General features: G+C 40.4%; 1 protein-coding gene across 1 annotated transcript; it reads right to left on the bottom strand.

Moving 5' to 3' along the window:
• Nucleotides 1-3,777: 3,777 nt before the first annotated feature.
• On the bottom strand, nt 3,778-4,344 carry LOC124803354. Its single transcript, XM_047264540.1, has one exon. It carries the CDS (start codon nt 4,342-4,344, stop codon nt 3,778-3,780), a length of 567 nt encoding a protein of 188 aa, XP_047120496.1.
• Nucleotides 4,345-13,534: the final 9,190 nt, after the last annotated feature.

Below are 13,534 nucleotides of genomic sequence, written 5' to 3'. Positions count from 1 at the left end.
CGCCTAGCTGTCCTGATGCAGTTTGGAATTCCTGTTTGATAGTCCGGATAGATGTCAGCCTATTACACATTACGACCCTCTTCAACTGTCGGCGGTCTCTGTCAGTCAACAGACGAGGTCGGCCTGTACGCTTTAGTGCTGTACGTGACCGTTCACGTTTCCACTTCACTATCACATAGGAAACAGTGGACGAAGGGACGTTTAGAAGTGTGGAAATCTCGTGTACAGACGTATGACAAGTGACACCCAGTCACCTGCCCGTGTTCGAAGTTCGTGAGTTCCACGGAACGCCCCATTCTGCTCTTTCACGATGTCTATAGACTACTGTGGTCGCTGATTTGGAGTACCTGGCAGTAGGGGGCAGCACAATGCACCTAATGTGAAAAACGTATGTTTTTGTGGGTATCCAGATACTTTTGACCCCATAGTGTATCAATAGTCTCTTGAGGAAGAATGGGGATAACTTGTTCATTTATTAAACAATGCACGTCCTTCCCTTTCCCCTAATGTGTCCTCAGTTTATTTACGTGTAGATGGCTTGGAGTGAGTCATAGGCTTGCATCCTTGCATGGGGCATCCATAAATGCATGTGTAGCTTTATGTTGTTACCAACCTAGGTTCCTGCGGAAACTGCAAAGAGAACAGATATGTCTGGGATATAGAAGATACCGAAACGTGTTGTCATGTAGTTGGTCACGAAATGATTAATTTTGCCCCAACATAGTATAAGAATAAGTTATTCGGTCACGAAGCCTATTAATCCGTTTTCTTTCCGGTCTGTTAAGAGAGGGAAGAGTTGCAAGACCCACTAATTTTTATATTTCTGATATAATCAGTAGAGAGGGCATAGACTGGTGGGAGCTCCTTTGTTCAGACTTTGAATCGTCAGTGAGCACGAACATTCGTCCAAGCCGTAAACCGTAGGACTGCTGATGTTATCTTCATTTGGTTACAGGTGCACCGTTCGTATTTTTGCAGGAATTTTGTTAAGATCGACAGGTGATTGTTTTTAGTAATGTATCAGTCATTGCTTTCCATGGGTCATCGTTCATGGCCGCACAGACAATAAGCTACCATCCTTTCTTGGCAGTTTCATAGTGAATAATTTCGTGTGTGCTCTATAAGAATATTATCGTGTGAACGTTCTTGCAATGAAGAATGATTTCACGGTCAACAGTATATATGGCACTGTTTTCCATGCCCCACGCGGCCATGGCTACATAAACAATGAGCTCTCACCGTTGATGAATGACTTTCATGTTAAACAACATGTGTGCGCTAATATAAACTGAGAGACGATATTTGCTTGTGAATTTTATCAGAATAAAGAACTATGAAATGATGAGTAATGAATTTGCCATACTCTTCCAAAAGCCACGTGGGTATGACTACACAGATAATGGGCTTCCGCCGTTCTTAAATAGCTTTCAGATTAGGCTGTGTGCATGTGTTAATGCGAATTTGATAAGAATGCTTTTGTGTGGGCTGTAGTCGATACAAGTACGATTTAGTTGTAACATATATGTCATTTCTCTACTATGATTGTACGTGATCACAACTGCATAGACAATGAATTTCCTCCGTTTTTGGCCTATGTGTTGGTGTGCATTCTGTTAGACTGAAATACCGACTAGCTTACCTTCATTTTGTTGTTACGTCCACTCACATGACCTCTGCAACCAGTACTCAGCTGTGCTCTCTATATGTAACGTTTGTAAATGTTCAATCTGTTTTATGCTTGCCGACAACGGCTGATAGGTGTACGGTGCCCCAGTTGGTTTCTAAGAGCTTGGGGGTGGATGTATTACGACCCAGTTATTGAGGACATTTCCGGTCCATATCCAGTGCACTGCATTAACATTACACTGACGTTAACATATCTTCGCTCTTGATTTGCTAGATGTTGTAACGTTAGAGCCGATTATGTTACTGTTTTGTTCAGATAAGAACATGATGAGAGAAGGATCTCGAATGTGGACCTCTTAATACAGGTTCTCCCCACTGCAAGATTCGAGCACCGCTCCTACCCTATTTCTCCTCTCTAGAGATTTTCCCGATGTGCAACGAGAGGAAAACTGAACACCCAACTTAATGCGTAAGTGTTATTCGCACAGAATCATACAGGTATTCACATCAGAAAATAATGGGAAACAAATCCTTTCCATGGAAGCTTGACTTCTGTTAGCATATTTTAAGACTTCATGGCAATATTCTTAAATAAACTAGAAAGATGCTTAATGGAGATGCAGGGAGGCTCATAAACTGTAATATCGATAACTACGATGCCAAGGCGTAGGTAGAAGTTCTTAGGTTGGCAATACGAGAGCGGTTGAACCACACCGACGACAGCGCAGTCTAGCTGGCGCTGTGCAGCTCTACGAGCGCCGCTCCAGATTCATCCCAGTTGTTCACAAGCAGACGACCGACCATCATTGTTTCATTTTCATAGTGCGCGAGCCACTACAGATATTGCCTGCGTACGTCTGTTAGCTTTGATACGTCCAGCTTCGCACCTACGTGTTCCTCAGTACCAAGTTATGTATTCACGTTTAATATTGTGTTGTGATATAGTAAAACCACTTTTATTTTAATTGCATTACCGAGAGTTCTACCTAACTGCTCCCCCTAGCTTCCTACATTCGGCCTACCCTTCAGTTTACAGGAGCAGACCCACGCGCCGCCTTCCAGGCGGGATACAAAATAAACAATATGTTGCAAATCTGTCAACGCTCACAGATAACGATGTACGCTTCTACTATAAAGAAATAAAAGACATAGAAGAGGACAGATCATAGCAATCTTCGCAATGCTCTATAAACGCCTTTAATTTAGCGCACTCCTATACCTCTTGTGGCCATTAAATACCCTCACACAGATTGGTGTGGGGACAGTTGTCAAGCCCATGATATCGTCTAGAACGATTAGAGATATTGGGCTATAGTCTAATCCTCTCTAACAACAACAAAATCAGATTGAGTCCCTCGGAACTATGTGAAGTGTGCAATCTAGAAGTGAATGTAGCACATACTGGTGGCTGCACTCGTCTATGTATCACAGACAGAACTCTCAAAGCCACTGAAAATAGCTTCTCAAATATCTTAGACTGCTCTTAGGGTTTTGTAGTGTGGGTTGTTGATTGCTTATAACGATAGAAGAAACAGTCAGTTACAGAATAAACTGAAAATGAAACGCACTTTCGATTCGGCAACTATTATTGTCGCAGGTGCACGCTAAAGAAACAAGAGAACAGTTGATGAAATACGCAAAATTTATTTTCTTGTTTTAAATAAACTAAAGTTTGTTAACGAAAATTGAAAAATGAAGAAACATGAGCAAAATTAATGTGAACGTAACAGCAAACGAAAACACTGAACAAAATGGAAAACAGTAACTTAAACAGAACAGAAACGGAAAATAAAGAAGAACTTGAGGAACAAAGAAACTTTTTTTTCGAAGTGTGGAAGTGGCACCCGAAGGATGGCTGCTGAGACTCTCAGCTGCCCTCTCTTTCACTTCTTCATGGGCAAATGGCATCTTGGCAGCAACCATTCGACTCTCAGCTGCCCCCTCCTCTAATTCTTCATGGGCTTAGTCCATCATGTCATCATCTGTGAGACTGTCAGCTACACCCTCCTCCAACTCTTCACGAGATTGGCCCATCTTCACAGCACCAACGAGACTCTCAGCTGCTCCCTCCTCCACATCTTCATGGGCTTGGTCCTTCCTGTCATAATCTGTGAGACTGTCAGCTGCACCCTCCTCCAACTCTTCACAGGCTTAGTCCATCTTTGCGGCACCATCGAGATTCTCAGCTGCTTGGTCCATCCTGTCATCATCTGTGAGACTGTGACCTGCATCGTCTTCCAAATCTTCATGGGCTTGGTCCATCTTCACAGCACCAACGAGACTCTCAGCTGCTCCCTCCTCCACATCTTCATGGGCTTGGTCCATCCTGTGATCATCTGTGAGACTGTCAGCTGCACTCTCCTCCAACTTTTCACGGGCTTGGTCCATCTTCGCGGCACCATCGAGATTCTCAGCTGCTTGGTCCATACTGTCATCATCTGTGAGACTGTGAGCTGCACCATCTTCCAAATCTTCACAGGCTTGGTCCATTTTGGCAGCACCGACAAGGCTCTCAGCTGCTCCCTCCTCCACATCTTCATGGGCTTGGTCCATCCTGTGATCATCTGTGAGACTGTCAGCTGCACCCTCCTCCAACTTTTCACGGGCTTGGTCCATCTTCGCGGCACCATCGAGATTCTCAGCTGCTTGGTCCATACTGTCATCATCTGTGAGACTGTGAGCTGCACCATCTTCCAAATCTTCACAGGCTTGGTCCATTTTGGCAGCACCTACGAGACTCTCAGCTGCTCCATCCTCCACATCCTCAGGGTTTCGGTCCCTCCTGGGAGTATCCACGGCACTGTCAGCTACACTCTTCTCTAACTCTTCACTGGCTTGGTCCACTTTGACAGCATACACGAGACTCTTGAATGCACCTTACTCTAACTCTTCATCGACTTTCTCAATCTTGGTACCATCCACCTAGGCAACAACGATAGATTTAATTGCATTATTATACTACAAACAACATTATTCAACTAGAACTTACATTATAGAATTCAGAGATTGTGATGAAATAAGAGTTGTATGGAGCATTATTATTTTGCGAGTAATACAAAAGAAGTAAAAATATCAAAATCTGAACAGTACTGGTAATGGTTGGGAGCTGATAAATCAGTTGCAGCGCTATTAATACCAAACAGAAACCTTAAAGATTATGAAGTTAGTGTATGATTTGAAAAAGGCGTCTTTTGTTCTTATACTGATAAGGCACAATGATCATGTGCTATTACATCCAAATAGTATGAACTACTATTCATGGTTCTGTATGTTATGTATGACCTTGCCACATTGGTGTGACTTTCGTTTCTAACTATACAGATGGCGATACCATAGATGAAATGAAAACTAACTGAAAGGATGACTGCATAGGGCGGGCTAATATACAGTTGCTGTAGGTTTTTCAGCGTTTTCAGTGGTAGCGGTCCGAATGAATAGCTACCATTCCTGTACTGGTACAGTGAACAGCTGAAAGCGAAGGGAAATTCCTCAGGAGTTGTTCTAATTATGAATAAAAAAACTTGAATGATGCTGAACCGCATAGTGAATGTATTATCGTAGCGAAAGAAACACAAAGCTCAGTCTCATATCCTTAGCGCTATGAAAGTATGTATAAGGAGATAAAAGAAATTATTTATTGCCTAAGAGGAGATGAAATTTTAATTGTGGTGGGAGGCTAGCATTCAGCATAGGTTAAGGAAGAGAAGGAATTGAAAAGGAATGTTCGTGGTGATCAATTTAGATCGTTTAAAAATCATGAAAGGTGGCAAACTTCGAAAAATCAAAAGGTTTCAGACTGATTTTGTATTAACAAGACAGAGATTAGAGACCCAGATTTTAAACTGGTCAATGTTTCCAGGAGTAATTATGGACTCCGCCCATAATTTTCTGCGCATTTGCGGCTTATTGAGACTGAAGAATATTCAGAAAGATAGGAAATCTGGAAAATGGGACCCAGATAAGTTAAAAAATCCACATGTTGTCGATTGTTTCACTGCGAATATTAGGAAACGATCGAATGAGGAAGAACAAAGCATTGCATTAGAAGACGAATGAGTAGCTGGGAGATCTGAAATAGAGAGAGAGCAGTAAAGGAATAAAATGGGCAAAAAGACAAATTCCAGTGGAATTCCTGGTTAGCTCGCCAAGTACTGAATTGAAGTATGGAAACAAAAAAAATTAGAAAACAGCAAACCAAACCGTCAAACGTTCATACACACATCTAAAAATAAATTTGTTAGAAAGTTGAAAACGGAAAGCAGACTGGATGCAGAAGAAATGTGAAACTACACAAGCATGTATAACAACGGGAAAGATATGTACCACATACGGGCAAATTAAAGAAACCGTTAGAGGAAAGAGATTCAGATACATTAATAGATCAGATGACAAGCTAGTACAAGGCAAAGGATGCAAGTATGAAAGCTGGATATAACGTACGGATGGGTCCCACAAAGGAAACCAACTTGAAAATAATGTTATGGAAAGAGGAATCTAGCGATGATTATTGGAAGTGTGATACGATACAATGAAAAGAATTTCACAGAGCAGTAAAAGGCCCCAGTCGAAAAAAGGCACCTAGAGTAGACAACATTGCTTCAAAGTTATTGAGATCACCGGGGAAAGTATGAAGAATGTCGTTAATGTGATATATAAGACACGCGAGGCTGGAGAAATACTCTCAGACTTTTAAAAGCATGTAATAATTCCATTCCAAAAGAGCCGAAATTCAGACAAATGTGATGTTAACAGAGTGTTTACGAAAAACCTATCACGGACTACTGAAGGTACTGATAGCGAAGAACGTCGAGGGAGATCAGTTAAGTCCTGCAGGATTGTAGGGACGAGTGAGGCATATCGGCTCTAGGACTTAGGAGATATACTCAAGCAAAGCAACCGTATGTTTACGGCATCTGAATTTCTGAAGGTAACAGGGATAAAATACAGGGAGCGAGAGGTTATCCACAACTGGTAAAAAAAAAACCACAATGCGATTTTAAGCGTCTAAGCATCTTATACGCATACAGCAGCTGAAGGAGATAAGTCTTTAATATATTCCCCGTGTTATTCAAGTAGTACGGGAAGTGAACAGAGCTTAGAAACGGGGATTAAAGTTTAGGGAGAAGAAATAAAGCTTCAAGATCAGTCGATGACATTGCAGTTCTGTCAGAGACGGCAATTTACATGGACTATCAGTTGAGCGAAATGAGTAACCTCTTGAAAATAAGTGATCAGGAGAACACTACAAAAATAAGATTAGGGTAGTAAAACACACTACAATTAAATTAGCAATTACAGGGGGAAATATGTTCCCAGATGTCACTGAAAGTAATAAACTGAACTTTGCTGCTTGTGAAAAAATAACAGATGACTACCAATGTAGAGATGATGTAAAAATCGGAGTGCCTATAGTAAGAAAGGCGTTCCTGAAAAAGAAAAAAAAGAAATATGTCAACCAAGAATATACATTTCGGAATTAGAATCTTTTCTCAGGGTATTTTGATTACTAATGTAGCCTTGTACGTGAGTGAAAAGGTATCGATAGATAGTTCAGAAAGAAGAGAATATATGATATTGAAATATGCTGCTTCAGGAGAGTGCTGAAAATTAATTGCTTAGAGCGTCTAACTTGTGTGAAGGAACTGAATCTATATGGAGAAAAAGTCTTTTATGACACACTTTTGACTAAAAGCTGCGATTACTTTATAGTACACATCACGCAGTATCAGACGATCGTCATTCTGTTAATCGGGTAATGAGAGTGTGTGAGTGGGATGAGGAGGGGGTGGGGAAGTAGAAATTATACAAGTAGAGGACAGCTTGAGCAGATTGAAATGAATGTGGGTTGCAGTAGTTAGGAAGAAGCAAAAATGCTCTCGCAGGATAGACTTGTGTGGCGACCTGAATCACACAAGTCTTTAGATGGGCAATAACACCACGTGCAGGTTTTCAGAGTTGCCTGGTCCTTACTTAGTAGACGTTACGGCCGTACTGACGATATTCGTACTGAAAGAGTGATTAAGATTAAATGGACGTAACCTCTCACGAAAACATTCTGTCATGATATTTTATGAATGTAGTGGCGAACTGATCATACGTAGTAAAGGATTCCCTCGCTAATGGAGGAGAATGGAACCAAAATGTTAAAAAAGACTTGGAATTAACCAAAATCACCAAAGAAGAAATAGACGAAAGCAACAATTTTAGAATAAAAGTAAAAAATGGGAGGTTAAACCAGAGACAAAAGCCCGAAGAACCGGAACAAAATGGAGCGAAGAAAGAAGAGCTAAACTCTCGCAAACAATGAAAAACTGGTGGGCAAATAAAAAGGGCAAGAAGAACGGATAAAGCTTCCACTCTGGGAGCTTTGCGACTGATAATAATAATAATAATAATAATAATAATAATAACAAAGAATATGCCCCTATAGCTTCACATTCAGTAGCTTCATTACCCCTCTAACATTCAACACGCTTTCATTCCCCATTCTTCTTTAAATTAATTATCGTCGATTGATATTACCAAGAGAGTTGACAACACATTTACTGTAATTTAGTGTTGTATGTTACCAACAAAAAGTGGTTCAAATGGCTGTGAGCACTATGGGACTTAACATCTGAGGTCATCAGTCCCCTAGAACTTAGAACTACTTAAACCTAACCAACCTAAGGACAACACACACATCCATGCCCGAGGCAGGATTTGAACCTGCGACCGTAGCGGTCGCGCGGTTCCAGACTGAAGCGCCCAGAACCGCTCGGTCACACTGGCCCGCTGTTACCAACAACGTTAGGTATTGTCGTCCAGGCAATTTTTACTGTGTCGCTTTGTGGACGTGAAATATCTGTTTGAATAAGAAGACTACCTTTTCGAAATCCTGTAATGGATTCCAAGCCGTCTGCTACGCCCTCATGTGCTTTTCATATGGAAAATGAGTAGAGCGTTTCAATTGTGCCTTACAGTCTCTTCACAATAATGAACACACATTGGGACACAGGCTCTGTTTCGTTCATATAATCTTCTCTCAAGTTCTAAAATTATACCACAGTGTTTGAAACCACCATCCTCTGCAGTCCATTGGTATTTGAAGTCCCTGCGGCTGCGATTTCATTCTCCATAGAATGTCGTGCCGTTGCTCTACCATTATTGGAGCTAGATTCCAACAGACGTTCGTGAGAAATCTGACTCTGCGGGATTCATCTAGGAATCTGTTGCCCTTAGCATAGGGGCTTAGTGAAAATTATTATGTCACGTCTGAGTTATGCTGAATTACCTCGTGGGTGTTGGGTGTCTTAACATTCTCCCAATTGTTTTAGATTGAAGAAAAGCATACAAAAAGTTTATCTGTGGTCCTATATAATTTCGAAAAGTGCCACTATTGTAAAACCGTGTACTGGTCAAAACTGGCAACGCGTGTGGCACTTCAGTGTGTTTTCGTCATCGTGTCTTTACCACCCACCTACGCTAAGTTTTATGAGGCATGAACGCAATGGAGCTGGTTAGGTAAGGAAAGAGGTATATCATTTACCGTGATTCCCAAAGAATTTTCCAGCCCTTCTAGAAAAAGAAAGCAGTAGGGAAATGGTCCAAACATGCAGGGCATATCGACAGTTATGACGGATAGCATGTTCTGTCTTTACTGTAAGTATCGTACCCAGATATATTTAGCTTCCACCTTCCGACAGCATTGTCTACCTTTATCCTAATTTTATAATTTCTTAGAATTTGTTTCATGAGATTTCTAGTGACGATAACCTCGAAACAACAAAAGTTCGCGACTCATCGTATCAAGTGATTTCAGGTGGTTATTGGATATTATCCCACGTTTTTCTCGTTTTATAACAGAAATCACTTTATTGAATGGTAGTCGCTTCAGTTCCAGAAATTAAAAGAGAATCAGCAGGATCAGCTCAAAGTTTTTCTTGCTGTTCTGTATACATTGCACCAATGACAATGCAGCGCCATTGTGAATTCAGTTCTCGGTCATGGGATCAGGATGAGTTGTCCGTAAGCAATTGGAAATCACCCTGACTGCTTTCACGAGACAGGAATCTGCTGCGAATGGGTACGTCGGAAAGGATATCGGGAGACTTGTACCAGAGACACTAAAGGTACCTCAAATAGTATATTTTTCCGTGGACACTGTTTCTACAGGAACTAAAGCACATATTACCACTGGCGTCTCAGTGGTAGGCCTAGGGTCCTTGTACAGGGGACGAAGTTACCAGGGACATAATGCCAAATAATACTTGCTCGCACACGGCGAGAATTTCCACTGCTTGTCCCCGTGCTTGACAAACGCTACATTGAAACTTCCTGGCAGATTAAAACTGCGTGCCCGGCCGAGACTCGGAACTCGGGACCTTGTGAAGCCGAATATCTGTTTACATAAGGAACATATGTGGATCATCCAGTTACTGGCCTGCTCAATTTGTGAAGCTCTTTCCCTCGAATCAATCATTCAGCTTTTTCTGAAACTGTAAGCATTTGCCTGCACATGTACATCACATCTACTGATTCTCAACCCATTCGGATAATTTTTTCGTGGGGTATCTGTTTTTTTATTCTTTTGTTTGTCAGTGTAATAGCATTCGAGATGTGGTGCTATCAAATAATGCTCAAGATTTTCTGGGCAGAGAAGGTATCAAACGAAGAGGAGCTCTTATTCAGGAGGAAGAGAAGCCATGTCGGTTTGAGGTCTATTCAACAAAGAAGTGACACATCGGACAGGCATCTGCTGAGACACGATGTTATCGTTAAAAGTATCATTTGAAGAGGCAGCAGAAGGGAAGAATATAATAAGCAAACCGAGACTAGAATACATCAGTCATATCATGGACGACACTAGCTGCACCTCCTACACCACTCTCAAGAGGAAGGCCAAAGACAGAAACACAAGGCGAGCTGCTGACAACCTGCCTGATGATAGAAAACCTGAGAAAAAGTAGGAGATTTTGATAATTTTTAAAAGTGATGCACATACTGGCCACATGCTTTAAATTTTCGGAACAGGGTATGTGATCTGAGTGATCGTGGTTTGCCTGCGTTTCATGTAAGGGCAGAGGAGAACCTTTCCATCACATGCTGCTCTGCTGGTCTCCATTCAGGGCGAACTTTCTGACAGCAGGGTCAAAGTAAATGTTGTTTTTTAATACATCGAATCATTAGTTATAAGGTTTGCCTCAAACTTGTTGCACAGCCTGCAACAGAGTAAAATCCACACTATTGATCTTGACGTAACTTAAAACATTTAGACTCGAAATCAGCATACTTCTCTTTGTAGAGAATAAAGTAATTCCACACTATAGACTGTGAAACGTCCCCTTAGAAAAATTACACATGACTGTGCTTAAAATGACACACAATATTTTTAGCGCAACGCACTCTGACTTTTAATAATCCCTACAAAAGAATGGCCCTGACTAACATTAACCTATACCTTTCAAAAAACACTTACCTCACAAAAATCTTCGTTACTCCAACTACTGCAATACGGCGAGCGCCACTACTGCCAGCTAAATAAAAGATTCAAACTACTGAAGGCACTAACTACTGATAGGCATAGTTAGCAAATGAAAGGTGTTGATAGAGAACAGACAATGTATTTACCTTAATAGTGTTCAAAAGTCATAATATATATAGCAGTCCATGACATCCAATCTTACAAATTTCAAAACTCCGCCATTTCTCCCCCCACATCCACCACTGCTGGCGGCTCACCTCCATTTGGGCAACGCTACGCGCTGTTAACAGCCAACTGCCCAACGCTACAATGGCAGACAACAATGCAAACTAGCCACAGACTGCACACAGCACAGCCAGTGATTTTCATACAGAGCGCTACGTGGAGTTACCAATATAAAAACCTAAACAGCCTACTTACATAGCCCCCATGCTCCCCACAACAAATTTTACAAATTGTTTTGGGCAGTGGCCAATACATATTTGTTAAAATTTTTTCACAATTACAATAACAAAGAAATCAAATGCACACACTTATTGATACAATGTTGGTCAAAAGCTAAAATTTTCTCACAGTCCATAAAGACAGTCCTGATCGTTCATCACAGTAAAATTGCAGTGTTTTTCTCAAAGTCTAAGCAGTAAAAGAAAATGCACACGGAAGTAGTTGATTTCCATGCACTCTTGAAGAAGTAGTGTTGTCCTTCCAACGGAAAGACAGCGCTGACTCTTGACATGCAGACAGGTAATGGGCCACAACAGAGCAAACCCACTGCAGAGTCAGTCGAAGTTTTGAAGAGAGCAGACCACTGTAGTCTTGTTAGAGATTACAGTATTGGTGGGCCACCAGAGGTGCAGACCCACTGCAGTCCTTGTAGAAATAATGGCATTGGTGGGCCATCAAAGATGCAGACCCACTGTAGTCCTTGTAGAAATAATGGTATTGGCGGGCCATCAAAGATGCAGACCCACTGTAGTTCTTCTAGAGACGGCCAGCAGCCATCTGTTGCGACTGTGCAGGTGCACAATCACCATTGAAGAGTCTTGTGGACAATATAGCAAGTCCATGAACCATCACTTGTGCACTCACAAAATTTTTTTTTGAAATGTCCTTAGAACCAACAATTCTGTTATCCAGTCCCTTGCTGAATTATTAACACACGTGCAAACACTAACAGTCCCAACTTCTCACATATTATGCATTAATATGACCAACAGAAACGTGTGCAGTGAAATGAATGCTTACAAGTTACTTAATTTGATGAACTGGTGTCAATTACAATTTTATAACATGAGAATGCAATAACAAAGGTACAAAATACATCATTAAGGAACATAACAATACAAATAACATTTGTAGTAATAGGGGCTTTACAAAAGAATAAAAATAAACATGTACATCAGTGTTACAGTAATTATGACGTAAGTACATACATAAAAGATCAGAATAGCTTTCAAAACATCAACTTCACACATGGGCATTAAAACAAAACAGAATAAATGAAGTCTAAACATCTTTACAAAGTAAATAACATATTATAAATGCAAATTATATTTGAGGATAATAGTATTCCTCATCATAGTGAATGTAGCTGAGTATTAGAAAAATTCTACAACATAAGTCTTATCAGATAATCACATGAAGACAGGAAGAACACAAATACGCAAGAGTACACAAACACATAGCAGAATAACACAGGAGGAAAGGACAGGTTTCGTTTTCAGTGTAACATTTGCTACTGCAGTATTTTGCAAACACAACTTTTTTTTTCTTGGAGATCTCCCTTCGTTCGTCATTATTCCCAAAAAGTCCTATCTATACCTGCTTTCTGTACTTTTTTCGTATAACTTCTCAATGCATTTCTTCCAATTCATCGCAACTCATTCTCTTATATAGTCTACCCCCTCTTAAGCTAACTTAAATCTACTGAGCTCAGATGCATAAACTAAGGGACGAGGCAATGCAGCAACACATAACATATTAACACAAACAGCAATGACAAAAAACGCAAATTGGCAAAGCAAGCAACAGTAAATGTAATAACTTATATCTAAACATGAGAAACCCACAAGCAAAAAAAAAAAAAAAAAAAAAAAAAATAGTAAAGATGGCCATGTCTAATACCTATGTCACATCTCAACACTAGAGTGATGCATCACAAAAATTTACTCTGCAAAAAGTTATCAAATCGTTGATAAAAATTAATTATGCAATTCCTGTGAAGTGGAAATGTCTTTTTGTGCTCCCTCATTTTTTTTGAAAGTATATCACAAAATTATTATTTACTGGATCTGTAGACAGAAAATGTTTATGTACATCTATTAAATTATGTACATCTATTAAATTTTATTTTAACCATTGCTGCAGTGCAGCTAGAAACTAGGTATTAAATGAAATGAGCGCTCTCTCAACTAGAAAGACAATAAATGTAAAAATGTTTCTCAT

The sequence above is a fragment of the Schistocerca piceifrons genome, chromosome 6 (assembly GCF_021461385.2).
Source record: "Schistocerca piceifrons isolate TAMUIC-IGC-003096 chromosome 6, iqSchPice1.1, whole genome shotgun sequence".
Taxonomy (NCBI): domain Eukaryota; kingdom Metazoa; phylum Arthropoda; class Insecta; order Orthoptera; family Acrididae; genus Schistocerca; species Schistocerca piceifrons.
This window is presented reverse-complemented; position numbering and strand designations above follow the sequence as displayed.